The sequence below is a fragment of the Dipodomys ordii genome, unplaced genomic scaffold, assembly GCF_000151885.1.
Source record: "Dipodomys ordii isolate 6190 unplaced genomic scaffold, Dord_2.0 Scaffold25, whole genome shotgun sequence".
NCBI lineage: Eukaryota > Metazoa > Chordata > Mammalia > Rodentia > Heteromyidae > Dipodomys > Dipodomys ordii.
In genome coordinates, this window is record NW_012267241.1 from 21,561,466 (window position 1) to 21,587,642 (window position 26,177).

General features: G+C 43.6%; 1 protein-coding gene across 2 annotated transcripts in view; it reads right to left on the bottom strand.

Moving 5' to 3' along the window:
* The window catches only part of Colec12 (collectin sub-family member 12), a 169,914-nt gene that overhangs the window by 132,022 nt on the left and 11,715 nt on the right, over positions 1–26,177 (bottom strand). For both annotated transcript variants that reach the window (XM_013014828.1, XM_013014827.1), the window contains exon 2: positions 20,239–20,289. In XM_013014828.1, coding sequence (XP_012870282.1) covers positions 20,239–20,289 — 51 coding nt within the window. The remainder of the gene's footprint in view (positions 1–20,238; positions 20,290–26,177) is intronic.

Below are 26,177 nucleotides of genomic sequence, written 5' to 3' on the forward strand. Positions count from 1 at the left end.
CTCCAGTAAACTACTGAAAAAAAGCCCAAAGTGGTGCTGTGGCTCAAGTGGTAGAGTGTTAGCCTTGCACAAAAGCAGCTCAGTACAGAGCCCAGGCCCAGAGTTCATGCCCCAGGACCAGCTCCCCCCCACACAATAAGATAAAATTAAAAATCTATTTGTCCCTTTGACTTCATGGTATCAAATGATGACCCCTATTCACCACGATGCTAAGATCAAGCACCTGAAATTAACTCTTTCCCCTATACCTGTATCAACAAGCCTGGTCAGCTCTGCTGGGGTACAATTTATGCATGTATAGAAATGTCTCAATGAAACACTTCCTTGTATGGCTAATGTACTAACGAAAGAATTGCTAAAAAAAAAAAAATCTCTTGGAAGTGTGGCTTAAGTGGTAGAGTGCCAGGCTTGCATGGGGCAAGGGGGGGGGGTGTGGAGTGCAGGCAGCAAAAGAAGAGTGTAAAGCCCTGAGTTCAAATGCCAAAACCAGCACCAAAAACAAAACAACAAAAATCCCAGATCCCATTTCCTCATCAGCTCCAAGCCTCTTCCTGTCAGACACAATGGCTTCTCATCTAGTCCTGTGGCACAACTTCTGGCAGGTCTCTCTGCTTCTGCACGTGCCTCCCAACCTCTATACCCACAGTCTCTTCTCATAGAGGAGTGAGTGGCTTACAGTATGAACTATGGGTTGGATCATGTCACAGCTCTATTGGACCCTAAGAAGGCTTTCCACCAACTCCAAGTTCCTCCTCATGGACTAGCAGATCTGAACATAGGCTAGCCCCTCCCACTTCTTGACATCATCTCTGATATCAGTCCCATTCACTTTATGCTAGAGAAACCAAGCTTAATTCTGTTCCTAGGACCCTCCAAGCTATTTCCACTTCAAGGCCTCTGTACTTACCACTTTCTTCTACTCCTCTTTACTCCAATCTTACTTCCTCTGAGAGATCTTTTTTAAGTGCTTTCATTCTTCTCCATCAATCCTGGTCCTCAGTGCTAAATTTTCTCCACAGCACTTATTGACATTTTTTTAATGCCTGTGCTGGGGCTTGAACTTAGGGTGAGAGCACTGTCCCTTAGCTTTTATCATTTAAGGCTGTCACTCTACCACTTGAGCTATGACTACAGTCTGGCATTTTGCTGGTTAGAGATAAAAGTCTATGCACTTTTCTAATCAGGATAACTTTGAACCAAGATGCTCAGATCTCAGCCTTCTGAGTAGCTAGGATTACAGGTGTAATACGAATCACCATTTGAATCTCTGCTTTGTATTCATTTATTATCTGCCTCCCCACCTGCCACATTTACAGATGAAGGACATGTTGGCTGGACTCACACTTGAAGGTGACTAATATTCCTCACTTGTGCTGGTTCCCTCACTCAAAGGCTAATTTAATCCTAGCAGACTCCACATTCTCCTTGAGGGGGGGGGGCTTGTGAGCCAGACAGAACCGGACTAAAGGATTCCCATTCCTCATCCCATGACTAGATAAAATGGCAAGCTACACTGGGAGAGAAATAGGAATGGCAGGCACTTTGACACTATGGTGTTTTAAAAATAGCCAGGGAAGTGGCACTGTGGCTCAAGTGGTAGGGCGCTAGCCTTGAGCTGAGGAACAGCGCCCAGGCCCAGAGTTCAAGCTCCATGACACACACACACACACACACACACACACGCACACGCGCACACACACACGCACACACCATATTTTAAATGACACAGTACTTTAGTCTATGGGCCCAGCTCAAGCAGAGTGTGAAATCAGCCCATCTGTCAGCCCTCAGGTGGTATTAGGGAGCACGTGGCTGCAGGCTAGCTGGCTTAAGGCAGCCTTGTAACTCGTTATATGGGGCATTTTACTGCTTTTCTACATTGCACTTAGGCATAGAATTGAGAAACAGAACTTTCTGACTTACAATTTTCAGTGTCATGGAGATGCAGATGACATGCCACCATTAAAATCCAACAGGCACACTGTAGCTGGGGCCAGTCTGAATGTTCAATGATGTCTGAAAATTGTTTCTGGCATTATGCTGTCTTTGTATCTAAGTGATCTACCACACTGTAGCTTTCCATGTAGCACACAGCTCCCTTCTATGATGTTATATAGAACCCAAACCCCTGGTTAGATTGCCTGCCAGAAAGCACTGGGAGTGTGTGGACCAATCTTGTGCCTTGAACAACATGTTCAACTTGTGCTCGTAAACCAGGCCCACACTGATGACCACTCCACACAGGAAGGGAAAGGCTATCCAGAAACATTCTCTGGAGAAATGTGCAGTTGGCTAGAGCTCTGCCCTCAGGGTGGAGCCAGCAAAAGAACTTCTGAGTCCCCACACTTTAGCACAACCCTCTCACACCTCCCTGCAAGAAAGGTCACAAACCCACTTTGTGTTAAACACTCTCAAAGCTTACTGGAATCCCATTGGCAGCTAAGCTTGAATTGGGAGAATAAACTATGTCATCTGCAAAGGGTTCCAAAAAAGCATATTTTCTTCCCCAACAAAGAGCAGCGGTCGAAGTTGTGAATGGAAGTCATTCACTCTCTTGAATCTGAAGAAACTACATAGATCAAATGCTATTCAGCTGGCAAGGTCATTTGTACTTAAACATAAAGTACAAATGGTAGCAGAGATCGACATAGACAGACCCTAAGGTTTCCTCTCTTGGTCACTGTACCAGCCCTTCTGCTTTGCCCCTTCAAGGTCTTATGTATTTTACTTTTGGGGCAATGCCATTTTGTTCACATTCCTGCAAGGATCCGTGCAGCTAGGTAAGTGCTCTTCCTCTTAGTTTTTGTCTTAATGAGATGGTAGGTAACTGAATGGATGGCACTGTAAGATCCGCTGCTGTGAAGGACTAGAAAGAGGCTTCCCCTGTAAATGAAGAGGCCTGACTAGGATTATGGACACTAGCTGTGTAAACGGGAACAGAGCCCTGAAGCCAACAGTCCTTGGCCTGCTGACACAGCTGCACATCATACCCACTAGCTGGAGCACTGAAGGATATTCAGTTACAGTGAAGAAATCATAACAAAGACAGGAAACAGATCAGCATACTCTGGATTTAACACCATCCCTGGGGAACTCGGCTGATTTCTAGGCTGCAGATGTTTTTAACCCTGCCTTGAAGAATGGCTGGTGTCACATGCTTGGGCTGATGTAGGCGAACACAAAATTTAAGCAGTGCAAACACATTCTGAAATTGAACCCACATTACATTCATTAGAGGTCCCAGTCTCATAAATTGGAGTGTCAAAATCTGTAAGAGCTGGGCACGAGTGGCTCATGCCTGTGATCCTAGCTACTGAGAAGGTTGGGATGTAAGGAGTGTGGTTCAAAGCCAGCCTGGGCAGGAAAGGTTGTTGTCAGCGAGACTCTTATCTCCAATTAACCACTAAAAAAAAAAATCAGAAGTGGAGGTGTGGCTGAAGCAGTAGAGCATCAGCCTTGAGCACCAAATTTAAGCAACAGTGCCCAGGCCCTGAGTTCAAGGCCTAGTACCATACCCACCTCCCTCTTCCCCTCCCCCCCACCCCCCTAACCCCTGCCAAAACTCTAACAACTGGTGATGGAACTTGCTGAGCAACTGGGAAATACAATCATAAGGCTCAGTGGTGTTTTCTTTTTGTTATTGTTTGTTTTCACTTACAATGAAGTATAAATGCCCCAATCTAGACCCTGCCATGAAGATGTGACTAGCCCTTATGGCTCCAGACTTCTCAGCAATTTCCTTCTTGGCTTTTCTCAGCGCCCTGCTCAAAATGGACTAGAAAAAACAAGCTGCCTTCATTCAGCGTTTTTAAACATTGTTGCCAATCCAAACTGGATCCTGGGCTGTTAAGAGCTCATGATGAAGGGGATGGCAGGATGTAGGTAGGTTTTTTTTTTTGAAAGTTACAGTAAGTTTGTAGAATTGGAAATTTATCTTTTTAAGTTCTTCTGAGTTACATAAATGTATCTGGTTCTACATAAAGCTGTGGTTTGCCCTAGGCATTTCATTTTTCTCTGTGGCTAAGGGACAGACAGTTCCCTGCCAGAAAAAAAAATCAGGCAAGAAGAGCGCGATGAGTGCTAGAGAAAACTTTGAACACAAAATTGGATAAAGAGAACAGTTCCATTCACAAGTGATCTGCTTGTGTCCTATCTACTGTTATTTGACTCTTGTACGTTTTTCTGTTTAAGATGAGTCATTTTTAAGAATGTTCTTGGAGGACCCTAGGAGGATTCAGAACTCTATCCTGCATTATTTCCCAGTTTCCCTTTGGCACACGGCTCACAGAAGGACATGGTTATGTTTTTTGGGTTGAGCAAGCAAAGTGCACTGTAGCTGCTACTGAATTCTGCCTCATGCTCAAGCAGACCCAAATGTGTAGACCAAAATTTCCAGCAATTCTCCTTTGCTCACCTGACCTTGCTGACATGCCAATAAGAAAGGAGTCCTAAGGGTAGAGTGAGGGGCTGGTAGGAATGATCCAGACTGGCTGTCTCCAGGCCTAGGACATTGCTGTTCCTGTCATCACTTACAGTCATCAACAAGTCCCACTGGCTAATGACAATGGCACAGAGCAGTTTCTCCCATCACTGGACAGATCCATCCACCTGTGTTATCCCAGACCTCAGATGAGCTCTCTGTCTGACCAGTTCTTAAGATTTCTCTCTCCCAGAGGAAGCTGACTCCCCCAGATTTCTCTCTGTCTGTCCTCCACCACACCTAGAACAGAGCACTTTGGCTTGCTGTCTAAACAATTGGTGGATAGAACTAGATTATTCAGACTCTACAGAAGGGTTTGGACCCCTGTGGGACAGAAGGGCTCTTACACATGGACAGAAAAACTCTCCTTAAGATCTGATGGGTACTAAGCCAGGGACGGGTGGCTTACACCTATAATCCAACTCAGAAGGCTAAGGTTTGAAGCCAGTTCAGGAGGCTCCAGGTTTGAATCCAGAAAAGTTCTCAAGATTCAATTTCCATTAACCAGCAAAAAGCCAGATTGGAGACTTGACTCCAGAGCTGTGAGACAAATAACTCTTGTCTCTATAAAGTTACCTAACTTCATGTATTTCATTGGGGTGGGGGGAGATCAGACAGATTGACTGACTGACTGACTGAGGTATCTAAAAAAAATCAGAAGATCCTCAAATCTCTCTCTCTGCATACCTAGGGCAGTAAGTGTAATTCTTCATGTTGGAATGCCCACCCTTCATAAGGTCAGCCCCAACATCTCTCTGGAAATTCAATATAGCACATGTGTTCAACACACGTAAGAGTTTGAGAGTGTTGTGTCCTCATTATCCTGTTTTTCAGTAAACCATAATGACCTCTCAGGACTTCCCAGGGGAACTGCCCTGTGGTTCTTCCTTGAAAATGAGCAAGTGACGAGGGGTGATTGATCAATGATTGATTAGCCTGTGGAATTCTTTACTTAAGAACTCATCAAGATAAAGAGGAGACTTGGCCATGTTGAGGAAGCTGTAAGCTCAAGTACATAGCATCAATAAACAGGAGAATTATTTTTTTTTCTGGCTAAAGTTGTCAAAGAATAAAGTCCTGGCTGTGTAATACTTTTTTTTAAAATTTCTTCTCCTAAGATCACTTGGGAAGCCCTGAGAAAGAGCAGAATTCTTTGTTTTATGTCCAAGGTTTTGTAGACTTCACCTCACCTTTTGAAACTCCACTCTCACCCCAAGTTTCATTTCATGCATCAGTTGGAAAAGCATTGGCTATTCAGGGAAGAACTTTCCTTCCCAATGGAATAGAATTCAGGAATTTATCTGTCTTGAATTCTCCAGTCAAGCTAAATCCTGTTACCTGGGGATGATGCCAAAATACAGGTCTGTTCTCTGTTTTGAATCGAGAGACCGCTAGTGGTAACCTCATGTCCACAGATTTGAGATTAAACACACCAGCTCATAACACAAATTCTACAAAAGACTGTTGGCAAGTATGTTATGCCTTTAACATAGTTCTCCTGACAATTTCAGTACTGATCCTTAACAAAAAAAACAGACAAGCATTGCAGGGCCCAAACTCCCTAGGATTAAGTGATATTCACACATTAAAGGATGGCCCAGACATCAACCACCAGCCCTACCCCCATGCCCATCCCATGCTGACATCCTTCTAAAACTTTGCCACATGGCCCCATCCTTTCCTTTTAGGATCCTGGTGTCTCCTGGTCACCTCCTGGGTTATTCCATAAAAGGGATAGCACCTTAGCTCATGCATTCACTCATTTGACAGTACTGGCCATTGAACTCAAGATAACTTGAGCCATCGTGGTGAACATTTACTTCTTTAAGGTGCTGGAGGTCCTGGGAAGCCAGGACTTCACTGTCTGTAGGAGGCACATTTTGGTCTTTTAAAAGTGGAAGAACTGTTGAAGGCCTCTGACTACATGATCTGATGAAACCATCATGAATCGTTGAAGATCGTGGCTGCTATTATTTAGCAGAGTGGACTCTGATGACTGCAGCTTAGTTTACAGCTACGGCCACTGGTCAGCACTGCACATGGAGAGGGAAAGACCTCCTGGCTTTCTCCCACCAGCTTGCATTACACAGATTCTCACGACTCATCCCTAACTCTTTCCTTGGGACAAAGGGCAGGGACTTCCTGTTCTCTCCACTTTCATAGACAGGAAGAGGCAGGTAGAAAGAGAAGCCCCAAGGGCTGGGAAGGTGGCTCAGTGGTAGAGCACTTGCCTTACATGCTCAAGGCCCTGGGTTCGATTCCTTAGCACCACATAAGCAAAAGAAAAAAGCCGGAAGTGGCGCTGTGGCTCAAGTGGTAGAGTGCTAGCCTTGAGCTGAAGAGCTGAGGGACAGTGCCCAGGCCCAGAGTTCAGGCCCCATGACCAGACCCAAAAAAAAAAAAAAAGAAAAAAAAAAAGAGAAGCCCCAAACTTACTCAGACACCAATTGCGAAGCTATAACAACAGTCAAAACAGAAGATGGGCACCAGTGGCTCATGCCTGTTATCCTGGCTGAGATCTAAGGATCTTGATTTGGAGCCAGGTTTGAACCTAAATCAGGCAGAAAAATCCAAGGGACTCTTATCTCCAATTAACCAGAAAAAAAGTTGTAACTGCAAGGTGGTGGTGGCTCATGCCTTAATCTTAGCACTTAGGAGGCTGAGATCTGAGGATTAGGGTTTAAAGCCAGCACCAGTAGGAAGGACTCTGAGACTCTTATTTCCAATTAACCATCAGAAAACAGGAAGTGGTGCTGTGGCTCCATGGGGTTGAGCACTAGCCTTGGGAAAAAGAACTCAGAGACAAGGCTCAGGCCTTGAGTTCAAGCCCCATGGCCAACATAAAAAGCTGGAACTGGAGGAATAGTTCAAGTGGTAGAGCACCAGCCTTGAGTTAAAAAGCTAAGCAAGAGTGTAAGCACCTGAGTTCAAGCCCCTATTCTGGCACACACAAGTGCATACACACACATACAAACACACACACACACACACACACACACACAAAGAGAGAGAAAGAAAGAATTCAGTAGAGACAGAAAGAAGAGGTGATCCCATGTGGACAGTGAGGTCTCCTATTTATGCCTTCTGAAAATCTGCAGGTGAGAGGGGGAAACACTTTGTAAGGTTGTTGATATTTTTCCTCTATGCAAATGTAAACCATGGTTTAAAACATCTGTCTGCTTTTCATTAAACTCCAATCTCCCCGAGGTAAAAGGCCCTGTCTCCCTTCTGTAGTATGCATCATGCCCAGTACATGATGGATGGGTAATAAATGTCACATCGTTTTCATACAGCATTGACTGAGAATGACATTTTCCCCAGGAGTCCTGCTTGCTTTCATTTCAAATCTTATGAGGTACATAAGTTTCCCAAGAAAGAGCCATTGCTAGAGGCTGGTTCTTCCTCCCCATTCTCATTCATACACCAGGCCCTTCCTTCCCCAAACTGAAAGATCCCCGTGGACCCCTGTCCTTCCAGTTACACCTGAGGATTTCTATGTGCATATCCAACGCCTTATTTCCTGTCATTTCCAGCACAAAATGGCAGCTCCCAATTCTGTGTTCTTATATACGTAAGATATTTTGGGGGAACTGTTGGAAGAAGTGTCATAAATGCGGTTACATGGTTGAGAGTATAAGTGCATGCTTATATTAGCATGTGTAAGGCCCTAAGTTCTATCCCCCAAACCCTCACTCCCCCCCAAAGTAGATAACAATAAATACCAGTAATCATCTTAGAAGGACATGTTGGAAAGGTTACTTCAGGTATTAGAGCTCACCAGGGCAAGGGCAGGCATTAGGAATAAGAGCACAGCATGCATTTTGGCCAAAACGTTTGCAAATTTCTGAATTCTATTCTCCTGTTTGGCTGACAAGTCTAAATCCCCCCTATCTTCTGTAGTATGTGAAAGAAGCTGTTCTGTATGTGAAAACATTCACATTCATTAAAAAAACAAATAAACAAAAAATTACTCCTTTAGGCACCAGTAGATCACACATGCAATCCTACTCAGGAAGCTGAGATCTGAGGATCACAGTTCAATGCCAGCCCAGATAGACAAACCCTAAAGACTCTTGTCTCCAATTAACCATCAAAAGCCTGCAAGTGGAGGTGTGGCTCAAGTGATAGAGTGCTGGCCTGGAGGAGAAAAAAAAAAAGGTAGGGACAGCTCCCAGGCTCTAAGTTCAAGTCCCAGGACTGCCAATAAGGAAATAAACTACTCAACTATATAAAATGAGAAGTTTGCAATCACAGCCAAATGTCAGTATTCAAAAATCCAGAAAAAGAAGAAAAATGAAATACTGGAAGAAGTAGAAAGTGTTTGTAGTGGTGACTCAGAATAGACCAATTTCACAACACTTCATGTGGCAAGAGTTATAGTCACTAGCATGTGGGTTTTTTCTCATTCTCTGTTCCTCTTTAAAAAAAAAAGATGTATGCTTAACACTACAGAGAATATTAAGTTCCACAAAATAAACAACTTTCATTCATTAACTTCTCTAACATACTAGTTTCTTTTTTTTTTCTTTATAGTACTAGGGTTTGAACTCAGTGCTTCACACTTGGCAAGCACGCACTTGACCATTTGAATCACTCCTCTTGGTTATTTTTGAGGTAGGATCTTGCTTTATACCCAGGCTGGCCTGGGCTGCAATTCTCCTGCTTGTCTTCCCCATGTCACTGGGGATGACAGGAGTGTAACCATGTTCCCAGCCATATTATATATCCCATAGATCCCATTGCTGGCATAATAGATGCATGCCATCAGCTGTTAGCTGAGATGGAGTCTTGCAACTTTCTTTTTACATGAGATGGCCTCAAACTATGGGGACATCATCCCTTTCCAACTTGGCCTCCCAAGTAACTAGTATTACAGGATTGAACTACCATGCTCAGCCTGGTTTCTTGTTTTTGAATTTTTCTCTTTAAAAAAAATTATAAACTAAGAACTCTCATAACCAGAGAGTTCAACACCTTAAGGCTCCAGTTACCACAAAACTTACCAACAATATATATATATTTGGTGGGGGGTCAGTTGTGGGGCCTGAACTCTGGGCCTGGGCGCTGTCCCTCAGCTCTTCAGCTCAAGGCTAGCACTCTACCACTTGAGCCAAAGCGCCACTTCCAGCTTTTTCTGTTTATGTGGTGCTAAGGAATTGAACCCAGGGCCTCATGCATGTGAGGCAAGCGCTCTACCACTGAGCCAACTTCCCAGCCCCCTTACTAACAATTTAAAAAGCAAACTTGTTATTATTTTGTGAATAAAGTGAATTGTTAAATGTTGTGTAAGATTTTAGAAGCAGAACAATAATGTATAATGTATCAGATTATAATTAAATGTTGTATAATAACTATCATTGTATAATATCAACATTAAATTCTAAATACACTGGTCATGTCATCTATAAAGGATATTAGAAACTGGGTGCTACTGGCTCATGCCTGTGATCCTAGCTGTGGTTCAAGTGGTAAAGTGCCAGTCTTGACCAAAATAAAAGCTCAAGGACAGCACCCAGGCCCTGAGTTCAAGGCCCAGTACTAGCAACAACAACAACAAAAAGGATATTAGTAAGTTATAAGTAATAGCAGCCAGAGGAAGATTTTAATCCTCCACCACACATTCTTGTCCATGAGAGCCCAGGCCAGCCAGAACCCTTAACTGTGTCTATAACTACCAGGAAAGGACAGAGTGGTAATGAGACAGAGTGATCAGCCTACTGATCAGACAGATCAGCCTACTGAGGTCCTCCCAGAAGAGTCTCCTTGCTCCAAGACTATCTTTTTCACTGCTTCGGGCCACCTGTGGTCATCTACAGTGGCCCAGGTGCAAGGCAGTGCGTATGACCCACTCAGGCACCTGTACCTGTCAGGAGGCTGACAGCCCAAGGCCGTCTCACTGGGAAGTGGCAAAGCCGGACCCAGAATGCAGGCAGCCTGGCAGCTGCACGTCGAGTCTCTGGGACAGGTGTTGTGCCACTACTCAGTCACTCCTACTCTACCTAGAGTACACAGTTTTCCTTAAAATGCATTCTTTGCTGGTCAAGGAATGGCCATGGTGCAGTATGGAGAATAGATATGGGGGACGGTAGGATTTTTTTCTTTTTGTGAAATAAGCTTTTTATTGTGAAAATACTGCACAGAGGGGTTACAATTACATGAGCAAGGTAATGAGTACATTTCTTATCCAGCATTGTTGCCTCCTCCTTTGTTTTTCCCCTACCATCCCTTCCCTCCCACAACTACACCCACCCCCACCCCACCCTCCACCCCTCACCCCACCTAAATTGTAAAGTTTATTTTTCAACATCGTGTTTTCTACATCTCATTATTGCAATGTGGATACAGGTTAACCCGCTGCAACAATGAGATGTAGACAGTAGGATTTTGATGGAGAGAGGAAACAAAATGGGAAGGAAGCAGGCCAGAGCTGGAGCTTTACCAAACAAGGGATGTTTGAGGACTGGCTGACCAGAAAGGAGAAGAGAGGCTGAAGGTTGAGAACAAAGGTTTAATATTAGTCAGTCTATGAAAGACCTGGGAAGTACCTGGCCCCTCCTATGCATCATTGGTACACCGAGCAAAGAAGGTATGCTTACCATTCTCAATTCACAGATGAGCAAAGCAAGGCTGAGGGAGGTCAGATGACTTGCTGGTAAGGGGCAAGGCCAGCATGTGAAGTAGGACCATCTGCACTAAAGCCTCATTTCCTGGCCACCCACTGTACTACAGTTGAGCATGGCAGACACCCGAGGGAAGGAGAGAGAAAGACACTAATTCAAAGCTTCTCTTAGGGGGAAAATCCATGAGTCTCAAGCAGCTTTCCCTTCCCAGGGGGCCGCCCAGTGAACCACTCACATCTTTTAAGGAAAAGTTTCAGAGTGCATCTGTTTTAAGTTGCTAGGAGTTGCTACCAAAAGGCCTAGGACTTTTCCCACCCTACCCCCAATGAGCAAACATTGGACACCACTTAATATCTTCACGCTGTCTTCACAGAAAGAAAAAAAAAAAGATGGCTGAGTAGATTTATTTATTGCCTTTAAATTTTCCAAAAAAAAAAAAAAACATTCAGCTTCAACTCAATTGTTGGGAAAACAAATTATTCCTTCTTTTCTCCCTCCCTCATTCTCACCAGGATTCAAAAGTGAATGAAAACCAGAAAGGATTGGGGGAGGGGTGTGGAAAATTCCAGGCTCATTACTACACATGTTATGAAATACTAGAGCATGTGTACACTACTGGCTGATTTATTCTGCACCCAGTGAGGACCATTTGTGTCCCCTCAACATCTTGGGGTGCTCTGAGATGAGACACATCTGCATGCCTCTCAGTCCACAGGAGAGTGTACGGAGACCCTTGAGGGTCTGAATTCAAGTTTGAGTTTGGGGTACTAGAGGCTGAACCTAGGGGCCTCACTCACGCCAAGTTCACCCTTCACCACAGAGCCTCACCTACAGCCTCTTGAAATCAGGTTTAACTCAAAATGTTAGCCAGGAGCTAGGTACCAGTGGCTCATGCCTATAATCCTGGCTACTTAGGAGACTGAGATTTGAGGATCACAGTTCAAAGCCAGCCCAGGCAGGAAAATCCATGAGACTGTTCTCTCCAATTAACCAGCAAAAAGCTAGAAGTGGAGCTGTGGCTCAAGTGGTAGGTAGATGGCCAGCCTCTAGCAAAATTAAAAGCTGAGCAAGCTCCAGTGTTGTCACACAATAACAACAACAAATGTTAGGCATGCTGCTCACCCTCTGGGTTTCAGCTTCCTTCCTCAGATAATTCTACCTCAGAGTATTTAGGAGATTAAATAAGTGACTGACTGAATGGGAAGCTGCCTAGAGATATGCAAGAAACAATGTGGAATAGTTTCTTAATATGAAAATGGTAATAAAATAAAGCAGGAGCTGATGGCTTCTACCTATAATCCTAACTACTCAGCAGACTGAGATCTAATGATTTTGATTGGAAGCCAGGCTTGAAGCCAGCCAGGACAGACAAATCCAAGACTCTTATCTCAAAATAATCAGAAAAAAAACCCAGAAGGGGAGCCATGGTTCAAGCAGGAGAGCACCAACTATGAGTAAAAATGCCCAAATGACAGCATTTCAAGGTCCTGAGTTCAAGTCTCACTACTGGCACACACAAAAAACAACAACTAATAAAATAGTAAAAAAAATTAAAATTAAAATCACATGGAAATATAGTGATGAGAGAAAAACTAGTCAGGAAGGGTTTGACCAGAAGGGAAATCTGGGTGCACATGGTGAGCAAGTGAGTGACTATCACTGATGCAAATTAAAACGAGCAGATCTTTAAGTTTAAAAGAAAGTGGTAGTCCCAGTGAATGCTCCTTCTCAGGGTGTGGGGCTCCCACCTGCCTAACTAGGAGCAGAGGGTTAGGAGAGCCAGATGAGCTATTCCGCAAATCCCCTCCAAGGCAAGTTTCAGACCCTCTTTAGAGTGGATGTCTCCACATGCCATCTGACACCAAATTCTTCTAAAATCAGAAATACCAGCCCCATTAGGAGTTGCAAAAGCCCATAAATAAAACCCTCCCAGTAAGTGATGCAGATGGCTTTGAACATTTCAAAGGAACCCTTCAAAGAGTGTCCAGGCAAACTGTGTCCCCCTGGCCCGCCACTTATCTGGAAGGGTCAGTCCTCTGCCTCCTGTCATCCCTTTCCCCTTAGAGATGTTTGCAAAAGGTGCTGCTGACAGGGCAGCCCCCCGCTGGGCCCATTTAACTGCTCCCCACAGGAAATGATGGAAATTCCTGGCATTCTCCTCACCACAGCTACACTCCACTGGTGTCAGTCAGTCTAGGGGGATGCCTGCAGTCCCCCTGGCTAATGGGGGCGGGGGAGGGGGCAAATGGCCTCTTAGCAGCCCCTTCTCTAAGTCCAGAGAGGGAAGTCAGGCCTTTGGGAAGAGTTCCAGGAGAGGAAAGACAGACAACCAGATGGGGAGACTCAAGGTTCATTGGGAACAGATTCCCAAAGATGGTTTCACATCCTCTTAGCGAACTCTTAGTGAGGCTCAGTGGTTGATTGCCTGCTTAGTAGTCCCAAGGGCCAAGATTTGGTCACCAGCACCCCACCACACATATGCACACACACATGCATGCATGTATACACACATGCACACACAACTTTCTGCACTAAAGGTGCAGAGATACACACTTGGGTATCTCAGAATAGATCCTTCTTTTCTAGCTCTACAGCTAAGTATATATGTGCTCTGAGTTTTCCAGAAGCCTAAACAGTGTTCTATGTTTCCAGACATTGAATTTCTTTAAATGTCTTGGCCAAATTCAGCTCAATGATTTAACTAGAATTTCATATGTTAATGTATCTGGAGGATGGAAAGCCCGGGACAATGCCAGTGAAGAATAAGGTGAAGTGGTTCAGGAATAGGGTTGAGCTCTATTTAGTACATATTTCTCAAGGCTGTGTCAACCAGGCCCTGTGCTGTGTGGGTCAAGCTGCCCAAACATTCTTGTAGCTAGGTACAGTGACTCATACCTATCCTATAATAGCAACTACTCAGGAGCATAGATCAAGAGAATCACAGTTCCAGGTCAATCTGGGCAAAAAGTGAGTAAGATCTCATCTTAACCGATAAGCTAGGCATGAAGGTACATGCCTGTCAACCCAGCTACACAGGAGGCATTAATAGAGGGACTATGGTCCAGGCCAGCTGGGCAAAAAACATTAAGACTTTATTCAAAAAAATAAAGCAAAAAGCGCTGGGGACATGGCTCAAGCAGAAGAGTGTCTGCCAAGAGTAAGATCCTAAGTTAGATACCCCATTATAATTATATTGTATTATAAATACTATACTATAAATACTATATTATTATAACAACAGTATTCTAGTAGCAAAATATTCTTGCTAAGCAGAATGTGGTGGCGCACATCTGTATTCCTAGCTATGAAGGGAGGTTGAGGCAGAGGGTCACATAACATATATATGTATATTATATATACATATATCTCATGCTTGTGTTATAGATGGATATATCACATTAGATATCCAATGTATATATACATACATGCGTGCACACATAGTTATGCAATATGTAAATATGACTTATTTATTAATTTAATTTTTTTCAAGGAAAACAAAAAGCCAGGTTTGGCATAACGCAGTGGTAAGAACACCTACCTAGCAAGCCTACGGACCAGAGTTCAAATCCCAATACCAAAAAAGCCAGCCTCATTTCATCTCCAGCTATAAGGCCCATAAAATTATGGGTAAACAAAACTATTCATGGACATGCTTCAAAGAGTATACTTACTGTCCAGAATAGACAAGACATCTGATTATATCCCCCCCTGGGATTATAATATATCTCCCCAGGGATATAAGACATCTCCTCTGGGCTGGGATATTATCTCTAAGTAACTTTTCAGAAGTTCCTCTACAACTCTTCCACTTAGTTTTTACTGAACACTTGAGTTCTTCTCCATAGAGGACTCTTCTTTTTACTGTGTCACAGTTTGCCATGTTAGATAGCCTCTTCTCTCAGCCATTAATTATCCCTCTCCCCTCTCCCCAAGGAAGCAGGTCTGTCCAAGTTGTGACTGTCAAATGCAATTAACAAATGTTCCCAGTCACCCATACTTGCACACTGTGAATGCTTAAATCCACCCAAGATTTTGTACAAGCCAGACCTTGTCTCTCCTGTCCCTCCATCATTGCAACTTGGATATCTATTATTATAGCAGGCTACAATCCAAAAATAACACAGAAGAACCCACTGCAACCAATCAATGGAGCCAAGTTCCTCTAGAGACTCCCAGCGCCAACAGAAGCCATGTGGACTCCAGAGAGTGCACCTGGAACATCTGGGGTGCTGAGAAGTTGGCCTTGCTGCTAAGCATGATGGAGGGATCCCAGATCCTGTATGATTTGGGATGGGGAGAGGGGAAAAGGGGAAGGGACAGGGTGTGGGTGGTTCCAGGGTTTGAACTCAGGGCCTCCAACCCTTATTTGGCTTACTTGTTCACAGTTAGCATTCTATCACTTTAGCTAACCCTGCAGCCCAGCTGTTTTTATTGGTTAATTGAAGATAAGAGTCTCAAGGACTTTCCTGCCCAAGCTGGCTTCAAATCTCCATCTCCTAGGTCTCAGCTTTTGCAAGAGGTAGAATTACAGGTATGAGACACCAGTACCTAGCATCATCATCATCATCGAAAGTAGTAAGCTGGAAAAAAGTAGAAAGGCATCATTGTAAGACAGGCTCATGCCTGTTTCCCAGCTACTTTGTAAGGCAAAGACTGGAAAGATCATGACTCAAGGCCAACCTTGGAGCAAAGATTATCCCTCTCTCATCTTAACTAATAGGTGGGTATGATGGTATATGCTTCTCATCCAAGCTATGAGGAAGGTGTACATAGGAGTATGTCAGTCAAGGCCTGCCTGGCTGTCAACATGAGATCCTGTCTGAAAAATAACTAAAGAAAAAAGGCCTGGGGTGTGTCTCAAGTGGTAGAGTACTTGCCTAGCAAGCATAATGGCCCAAATTCAAACCCCAGTACTACCAAAAAAGGAAAAAGAAAAATGGTATTGTAGTATATATCATTATTCTAGGAAGGAAGGAAGAGTAGTGCATATCTCTGATCTCCAATACTCTATAGGCAGTCTCAGGAGGATCTTGAATTCAAGTCCAGCCTGGGCTACATATATGTAGACTGTGTGCTTCATGTCCCAGGAAGGAAATTCTGCCAAATTGTAACCATAGTTACACCTCAATTAACTCAGCAGATTGAGGCCAAGAAATCCTGACCCAAAAAAGTCTGATTGAAGCTTAAAAATGCTCACTTAATTAACCCTTCAAGGTCCTCTTCATGAAAGCTTTTATTACAGGAACAAATGAGTGGCAAAACTGTCAGAGTGTGGCTCATTTCCAGAAGCCTACCCAGAACTTTGGGGATGGGGATGGCAACTCTGACATATGGAAAAACTAAAAGAAAAATAGAAAAGCTGGTTAAGAACAAAAATGCAATAATGAGTCTCTGACAAACAAGGGATGATTGTACTAAATTAATGTCCTACTGGGCTTGATCAGTGGAGAAGAGAAAAATGTTGACTCTTTATTCTAACACTGCACAGAATTTGAAAAAGCACAGTGGTATGATGTAAACAATCTTGACTTTATATAGCAAATACTTCTGATCAACTATATATGAATAACTTTGGAAACAAGCCCACCCAGTAATGATTTGCTAAAACAATGCCCCTTTGTCCTGAGAATAATTAACCCCTGGCTCATCTGTAGGCTAAATTCAAGTTGTGCTTATTTACAAAACATACCTAAAATCAGACAATAAACCTTTGCTACCCAGTTTACTTTGGCAAAAATAAAAGCCACCACTCTGGGCCAAGTTCAGAGGTAAATCACACCTTTCCCTCGCTTTAGGGATGAAGTTTCAAGTCTTTATTCATACTTTGATATTCTTCTATAGGTACACCAAAATGCTTACAGTGCTAACCACACTAATTTCAGGAGAGGGGAAGGATAATTCAGCTTGTCTGACTGATGGATGCTGGTACTGAGTCTTGAACTCTAGGACTGGGCATTCTACCTTAGCTTTCTCACATAATGCTCATGCTCTACCACTAGTCACAGCTCCACTTCTGGCTTTTGGTGGTTAATTGGAGATAAGAGTCTCATGAACTTTCCTGCCTGGACTGGGTTTGAACCAAACTCCTCAGATCTCAGCTTCCCAAGAGCTAGGATTACAAGCACGAGCAATTGGTGCCTTGGCTTAGCCTTCTCTTTTCACATGCAGTACCTTCGAAGCACTTGTGCACCTGGCACAGCCCTGGGAGGTAGACTTATTTAGCTTGGTAGGTGTCACTCTGCTCATCAGGCAAATACAGCATCTGAGGTACAGATTAAGTAACTGGGTTTGCATCACAAGAGTAATTAGGGGCAGGGACCAGCAGACTACGCTATCTGCAGACACCTACTGACTTGCTGTGTGCAAGGGATTGAGTCTTTCTTTAATGGCTAATATTCAGCCCTACATGAGAGAATGGGCTTCTGAGTTCTGCTGGACTTGATGACCAGATTTGGCCTCTTCTAAGAATCTGAAAACCGACTTCTCTTCTCAAAAGCCTGTCCCAGATACTATAAAGAAGTGCAAGTCCTCTCTAGTGGGGCCAGACGGGTGCCCCGCTCACTTTAGGGTACCCCTCCCTGACACAGAAGAAGTCACTTCAACCCACTGTGAGGCCCTTTCCCCCAAATGACACTAATCTGAGAGTTAGAAGACCCAGGATCTTTGAACCCATGCTCAGCTACCTCACTTGAGCAAGAATTTAATCTCTCTAGACCTTACTTCCTGTATCTAGAATGGCTAACTTAACTCCTATCTGTTTCTTCCAAGAAACTCTATTACCCAGTGCAGAATATTCACCACTTTATGGGGAACCCAAGAATTCCCAACATCTTCATAGCCTTCTTCAAGGCTTCCCATTTGAATTTCAGCCCTCTTGTTTATTTGTACTGCCTTGGGTTGCTTTTTCATTGTTGTGTTTAACTTTTTTATTTGAAATTAGGGTTGGAACACAGGGCTTTGCATTCACTTGGCTTGACTGGTCAGCTGGTGCTCTACCATTGAACCATACCTCTAGCTCTGTATTTGTAGTGCTTGGTATCACTCTCTTCCTGCCTGCTTATGCTCTCATGATATTTGTAAGCTATTATGTCCCCCTCTGAGTCATTTGTTGGCAATTGCCATGTATAATTTCATCCCATAAATTAATAACCCTTGTTTAATATACTAGATTTTTTTTACTAAATCCCCACTCGTATAGCTAGTATAATGTTCTATGTTAAAAATACTCTTAAACTCACCCTTTTTAAAGAAATGTTTTCTGTTCATTCTCTGTCTTTCTACTGATTTCCAAAATATATAGAGAGACCTTTCAACATTTATTTTGCAAGGTTCAAATTTCCTCGCAGTTTCTGCCTTTTAATACTTTCTGGTTTGTTTTCCTTTGTAATTCTTGGTTTCATGTACACCCCTGCTACCCTTCAGTGAATCCTCCAGAGGAAATTAGAACAGCACAGGGTACCAATCCAGAAATGCTTGATAACGTAAAGAACAAGAATACGTAGGGCAGTGGGAGGAAGGATGGGCCGACTGCTCTGTCGGGGCATGAATGGAAAAGCTATGGGCCTGGCGCCACCGCATTCCCATATTAAAGCCTTATTTCTTTTCCCAGAAAGAAACGTAGACGTGTGTTTCCAGAAGGAAAAATACTAAAACAACAAGGGAGCCAGAGCAGCTGGGGGTTGTTAACTTTAATCAAAGTCCAGCCAGGATTATTTTTTAAGCAACAACAACAACAAAAAGATTTACTGTCATTCATATTCTTTCTCCATCTATCTCTCACACAGACGCACAGACAGACACAGACAGCACACACATACTTTTCTCTTCTTTTCTTCCATTTTTTTCTCACCAAGTCTCAACCTCTGTTCTCTTGAATTTTCTTTGAAACTGCAGCATTTACTAGCATTCTACAGCTAAATTGAAGAGCCTGCAAAGCAGGTCAGAGCAGAGAAGACCACTATGTGGAGCCACCCTGGAGGTGAAGCAGTAGGTATAGTTCCTGATGGCTGCTGTAACTAAGAAGATAGATTCTCTTATAGTTCTGGAAAGGCAGAAGACTGAAATTAACCTCACTTAGTGGAAATAAAAGTGTTGTGTGTGCTATTGTAGGAATAATCCCTGTTTGGCATCTCTTACAGCTTTCAGGAGCCATCAGCATTCCTGACTGAAGGGTCTCTCCTCCACCTGCACAAGATGTTACTGTGAGCCCCATTCTACCAGCTTGTCATCTTCTCTCTGCAACCAAATCTCCTATCCCTCCCTTTTCTTATCTTTTAATTTTTTTAATTTCATAATTTCTCCATCTTAAGCTCTTCAACTTCATCACCTCTGCAAAAAAGTCCTTTAGAACCAGCAAGATCTTTCCATCCTACAACTTAGGGACCTAAATCTGACCAGCAATCTGAGTGAGCCTGAAAGTATAGACAACTGCATATACACCCAATTCCTCCAGAAGAACCCAATACTGCCAACTCCTTGCTATTTGGCACTGAAGAATTTAGCCAGACTACTTGGATTGATGCCACACTGGGACTTCTGACCTACACAACTATGGGATTATAAAACCAGAGAATATTGTTTAAGTTACAGTATTTGTGGGTAAATTGTTCTGGTGGCAATATACATTGAACATATTGCATTTAAAAAACAGACACTTTTTACCATGTAAGGTAGCATGCAGGTTCTAGGGGTCAGGATAAGGGTCTCTAGGGATCGTCACTCAACCTATAACAAGACACTTGTGAAACTGGGTTCCTGGAAGAAGTCTTCCTCCCACCCATCCACGACTACTAAGCTATAAACACAAGCCTGAGCCACAGAGGGAAAAATGGTTTCTCAATACCCAACAGAGAAATCCTCCTGTCTCATCATCAATTTCCTTTTTCTGCTATGTTGGTTCACAAGCTGTCTTCAGCAGACCTGTTCACACTGCACCTCTTCCCCAGCTCACCCCACTGTCGCTGGGTTGTAATCAATGGCCCGCCACTTATATGGAAGCTCAACCTCTAACCAAAACTGGATCTCGAGGCCACAAACGCTCATGTGTAAGTGTGTACCTTGACGCGCCAGCAGTCTCGATTCTGATCATTACTGCATTGACTGAGCAGGGAGAAGGAACGAAACTTTGTTAGAACTCACCGAACCTCTTGTAACCGAAGGACTGCACCTCCTCCTCCTCTGCAAAGTCGTCTGTAGAAGAGAAAACACAACACAATATGGGTGTTCAGCACAGGCTTGGTATGGGGAGCAATGGAATGGATCCCAACCAACACCCTCCCCTTTTGAGAAAGATTGTACAGTCTCCACACTAGCTGTCCTGAGGCAGAAATGTTGTTCTCCCTGTTCTTAATCTGACTTCTGATTCCACTCTTCGCTAACATGTGACTCCAAGATACTTTTCCAGACCACCCTGCCTCTCCATGTCACATGGCTCAACCTCAGGAACACCCTCTCCTAGCCACAATTAACCTCCCCCACCTCTTGCTTAGAATGGTGCCTAGTGCAAAGGCTCAATAAATGCAACCTCCTTATATAGCTAATTGATGCTAATTGATTCAAGGCAATCGACATTTTCACAAACTCGAGTCTTCCAATCCATGAAAATCACATTTGCTTCTGTTTGTTTAGGTCTACTTTAATTTCTCTTAGGAACATTTTGAGGTTTTCTTTTTCCTCTGCCAGGGTCTTAGAAAATGTTGTTCAATTTGGCACATGCATATTTAATGTTTTGGATCATGTTCAGTTGCTTGTTGCACAGTATAGAAGTGAACTGAAGTTTTGAATATTGGCCTTTATTTTGAGAGCTCTAATCTCATTTTTTCAGTTGTTATTTTGAGGCTCTTTGTTTTGTTTTAATCTACTTGGGAATTTCTGTGGAAATAATCATGTCATACATGAATAAAGACAATCTTGCTTTGTTGTGTCTAAAAAATGTGAAAGGAGCAAAATGAATGAATAAATGTTGTTGAATGAATCACAGAATAAATAACCAGCTGGCCCTTTCAGATCTCATAGCTCCCACCAACTAGGGCAGCAATCTCAGAACCCAGTATAACCCCTTCCATGATACCCAAACCCTTCCTGGAAAGATGGTTCCCAGTCAATGTATCTCAACAGGCAGTCTTGCTATGGGAATTCATACCTAGTGATTGTCTTGTGGACACAAGAGAGATACTATATTGGAGCCAAAGACTATATTGCTACCCAAAGACCCAAACTCTCCCTCCTAATGGGACCATGACAAAATTCCTTACATCGATACAGAGCTTCCTGTTTACAGTTTACCAGGTCTGGGTCTGGAAGTAATAGAACTGCGCACACACAACTTTCTGTTAACCATGCACAAAAAGGATAAGTTTTGGGGACAAGTAAGAGGTGTCAAAACCAGGTCTGTCTAGAAGACCCTAACCAAAAGAGGTCATGAACGGGGAAACAAGCCACTGTGATGGTCCCCCAAAGGGGACACGACCTGGCTGAATCTTGTATCATGAAGGAAAACCCAAGGTGCATGGGAATGATCTCATGATATGGAACAACTCTTTGTAGCAGAGAAAGGAGGGCTGTGACATCTTTGCCTTTTGCTAGTGCTTCCTTATTCAAAGGACAGGTAGGAGAACTTTGTTGTTTATCTGGCAGTCAGATTTTTACAATCCAAGTAGGTTTCTCAGGTTGAAGTGAGGAGACCAGGTCTGACCAGCACCATCTTGGCCACATGGTGGATGGTAGGGTCTGGCATCTTCTCTTCAGGAGGTGGGCATGCCAAAATACCTGGAGGCAGGGGTGGGGACTTGGATGATAGGTTACTAAACCTGTCAGTCCTGTGCAAGGGACCCAAGTTTCCTGTGATCCTGCCCCCTGCCCCTCACACTATTTGGACCAGCTCAGATGTCATTAAGCCATGCCATGTGTCCCCGCGTTCCTGTCTTGGCTCCTGGCTCTTCTCCAGCCACCATGGCATCCCTCTCCAGCTCTCCATTGGAACTAATTGGTTTGTTGGTCTTGTTTTTGTTCTTTCTCTCCTCTCTGGCCTTTATGGCTCAGTTTATTAACAGTGTTAAGTGTATTTGCTGGCTACTGGTCTTTACGAGAGGAGTCCACCATGCAGTCATCACTGGCCTTTATTAATAAAGACTCCCAATTTGACCTCCCCAAATGGGGTTTCTCCATTTTTTTCTCCATACAACAAGGTCAGAGATTAGAGCACCCAATCAAGCCTTTCTGTCTCTGCCTTCACGAGTCATCTGTTACATGTCATCCCTTATCTCTCCCAGGGAGCCATATCTATCAGACTAGACTATTTGCAAAGAGACACACTCATCCATGGCTTCTCTTTGGAACTTTATTCATTTATTCATTCACTCTACAAATCCTCCAAGATGCTTCTCCAAGTCCCTTCTACATAACAGCTACCGTACCTACATGGGGAACCTGCTCCCACCCTTCCATATAGCTTAAATTATCTCTAGATCGCTTATAGCACCTGACATTTTGCCAGCACTATAGGACTATAGTTGTACCGTATTGTTTAGGGAATAAGGACAAGGAAAATACCCACATATATACTCAGTACAGGTAAGACTTTGGTTTTGAAATATTTCAGCCCACTGTCAGTTGAATCTACAGATGTGATCTCCAAGGATGAGAAGGCTTCCAACCCAGCCACCTGGATAATGCCATGAGAGGTCAGCTCTCCCTGCCAAGGAGAGCCCCTCCCCCACCACATCGCCTCTGCAGCAAAGCCGGGACACTGCAGACCAGGGAAACATCACTGAAGAGTTCACAGTGAAGCCAAAAGAACAGATTTGGGTTGTACTCCCAACAGGGAACAGCTTCAACTCTCCCAACAGACAATTCTGCTTCCAAAGTCCTTTCAGTGAAGGCTACCATTAGTTTGTTTGCTTGTTTGTTTTTTGGTGTCTTTTCTCTCTGTCATCTTTTGCCTGATCTACTGCACTCTTCTTCCCACAGTTTTCCTGGGAACGCTCTTGTATTTTTGTTGTTAAAGCAGTTCATTTTGGCCCTTGTTTCTCCTTCCAAATCTATATATTCAAAACCATTAGGGTCTCCAAGGATACAAAAGCCTAACAGGCCATCCATCCATTTTGGGGGCTCTGTGAGGAGGGTGGGCTTGTCTTTACCTTCATTCCCCAAAGGGAAGCCAGTCTTACAACAGCTATTTGAAGAACAACAACAAATAGAAAGAGACACGAGTGGCCTGTCAGATAACTTCTCACTGGGAGTATCAGGAAATGCCTCGTAAAGATGTATCCTCAATCAGTCTTTCTCTGAATTTTCTTGGTGGGGGGGGTGGAGATTGGAAAATGGGGTGGAGCTACATATCTCTTTCTTGCAAGTTCATCATGGTTTTGCATTAGTTGAAACTCTGAGAAGTGTTGAGAGAAAAAAGGCAAAGCTTTTTAACTTTGTTTTACTCAGTTTTTTTTTAAATATCTTGAGTGGTACAAAGGAGGTTCAATTCATCAGTTTATGAGTACAATGCATTTTGATCAATGTCACCTCTTCCATTGTTCTCCCAGCACCCCTCCCCAATCCCTTCAAGTTACCCAGTTCCATTGTCACACACACACACACACACACACACACACACACACACACACACACACACACACACACACACACACTATTATGACTTTTCATCCACCATTATCCTCTCCGTTCATCTGCCTTCCTTCTCCTTGCATTTCCCCCACTCAACCCCAATACATGTTCCAGCTTCCTGGCATTCATTTTGTCAAACTGTAAATTAGTTGTTCAGTCTGAGCAAAGTGAGCCAACCCTACCTCAAAAACAAAATATTAAGCCCATGGCTTATGTTAGCTGCTCAAGAGGCTGAGATCTGAGGATCAAAGTTTGAAGCCACCCTGGGCATATAAATCCAAGGCATACTCTTATCTCCAACTATCCACCGAGAAGTCAGAAGTAGCTCAAGTGGTCAAGTTCCAACTTTGAGTGAGAAATCTAAGGGACAGTGAAAGGTCATGAGTTCAAAGAAAAAGAAAAAGGCTGAAGCTAGCCCACTGAGACCCTGAGCTTAATTTGTAGCATCACCAAACATGTGAAATACCATGGTGAAACCCATTGGTACAATAAATATACACTAAAAGAATGAATGACAGTAAAGTAATAAAACAGGTTCGGTACCAGTGGGACGGGGTAAGGACCAATAGAGAGAGAAATGAGAAGGGATGTTTTAAGGAGGGATGGAGGATAAGGGTTAATAATAGAAGGAATGGGATTGATGGGATACATTGTATGTATAAAAATATTACAATGAAACTTCCTTTTAGTTGAAAAAGGAAGTTTCATTGTAATATAAAAAAATCTGAGCCCAATGGATACATTGTATATATGAAAATGTTACAGTGAAACTCTCCTTTTACAACTGTTAAATTTTAAAAAGAACTGAGCCTGGCAACTGTAGCTCACACCTGTAATCCTAGCTACTCAAGAGGCTGAGATGTGAGGATGCATATTTGAAGTCTATTGGAGTAGACAGAACCAAGATACTCATCTCCAATTAACCACCAAAAAAACTGGAAGAGGAGCTGTGGCTTGAGTGGTAGAGCACTAGCTCTAGGGGGGTAGTGCCTATACCCTGAGTTCAAGACACACACACACATACACACACACACACAGAAATAAATTAAAAAGCTTTAAAAAAAAAGAGAGAGAGACAAATATCCTGGTATAAGCGCTGCTACACTCTTACATTACTAAGGACTTGATATTTAAGACCTTTATGTTTTGCAGTGGCCAGAACTTGATCCTGCTTCTGACAGCAGTCTATCTGCAGGAAAGACTGAAGCTTTAACATATTAAATAACAAAAACATGCTGAAGATTTAGACCTTCAAGTGCATAGCTTCTTGGCTTCCCTGGCTGTACCTTGGCATTCATTTCAGTACCTGTGAGCTATACTGTACTTTGCTTGAGTGCTTTGAAGTGCACTATTTCTTCATTTATTTTTACTTGCATGTATTTTTACTTTCCTCGGCAACTGGCACAGAGCCACACTGGCCAGGGATTTTGTAAAGAACACAGAATAGAATTCTGCTGCTGCTTTCTTATTTTCTTGAGCGCTGCTATTTCAGACCACGAGTTCAAGTGAAGTTTAGTTGGATTTGTTAGAGGTGAGAGTCACACTCACCTGCTCCAGTCAATCTGTGGGGCAAACCTGGGGAGGGCACCGGGCTGGGCACTGGGGTAAGGATTCATCCTCCCACTTGGCTTCCAGCCACAGAAGCATGGTGTTCTCTACCACGTGGAAATATCTTTTTTTTGCCGGGGGGGGGGAGGGGGGATCCAGTCGTGGGGCCTGAACTCTGGGCCTGGGCACTGTCCCTCAGCTCTTCAGCTCAAGGCTAGCACTCTACCACTTAAGCCACAGCGCCACTTCTGGCTTTTTTTTTTCCTGCTTATGTGGTGCTGAGGAATCAAACCCAGGGCCTTAAGCATACAAGGCGAGCGCTCTACCACTGAGCCACCTTCCCAGCCCCTACGTGGAAATATCTTGAAACCAGGGAACTTAGCACAGCTCATACATTTATGGCTTCCCCTCCTCCACTGTTGGGATTGAATCCTGAGCATCGAACCCAGGTCTGTGTACTTGCTAGGCAACATTGGGGTTCTGTTGTTATTGCTTTTGTTCTGGTGGGTTTCATTTTGTTTTGGTTTCTGGTTTGCGTTATTGTTGTTCTTTTGGCAGTAGCAGGATTTGAACTCTGTTTGCCAGGTGGGTACTCTATAAGGCTTGAGCCATGCCTCTAGCTCATTTGGCTTTGTTTTCTGGGGGGGGGGGGAGGAAGGGGGAGGCATTGTGTGTGTGTGTGTGTGTTTTGCTTTTTTTTGTTGTTGTTGGTCATGGGGCTTGAACTCTGGGCCTGGGTGCTGTCCCTCAGCTCTTTAGCTCAAAGCAAGCAATCTACCACTTGAGCCACAGCGCCACTTCCAGTTTTCTGGTGGTTTACTGGAGATAAGAGTCTCATGGACTTTCCTGCTCAGGCTAGCTTTGAACTATGATCCTCAGACCTCAGCCTCCTTAATAGCTAGGATTACAGG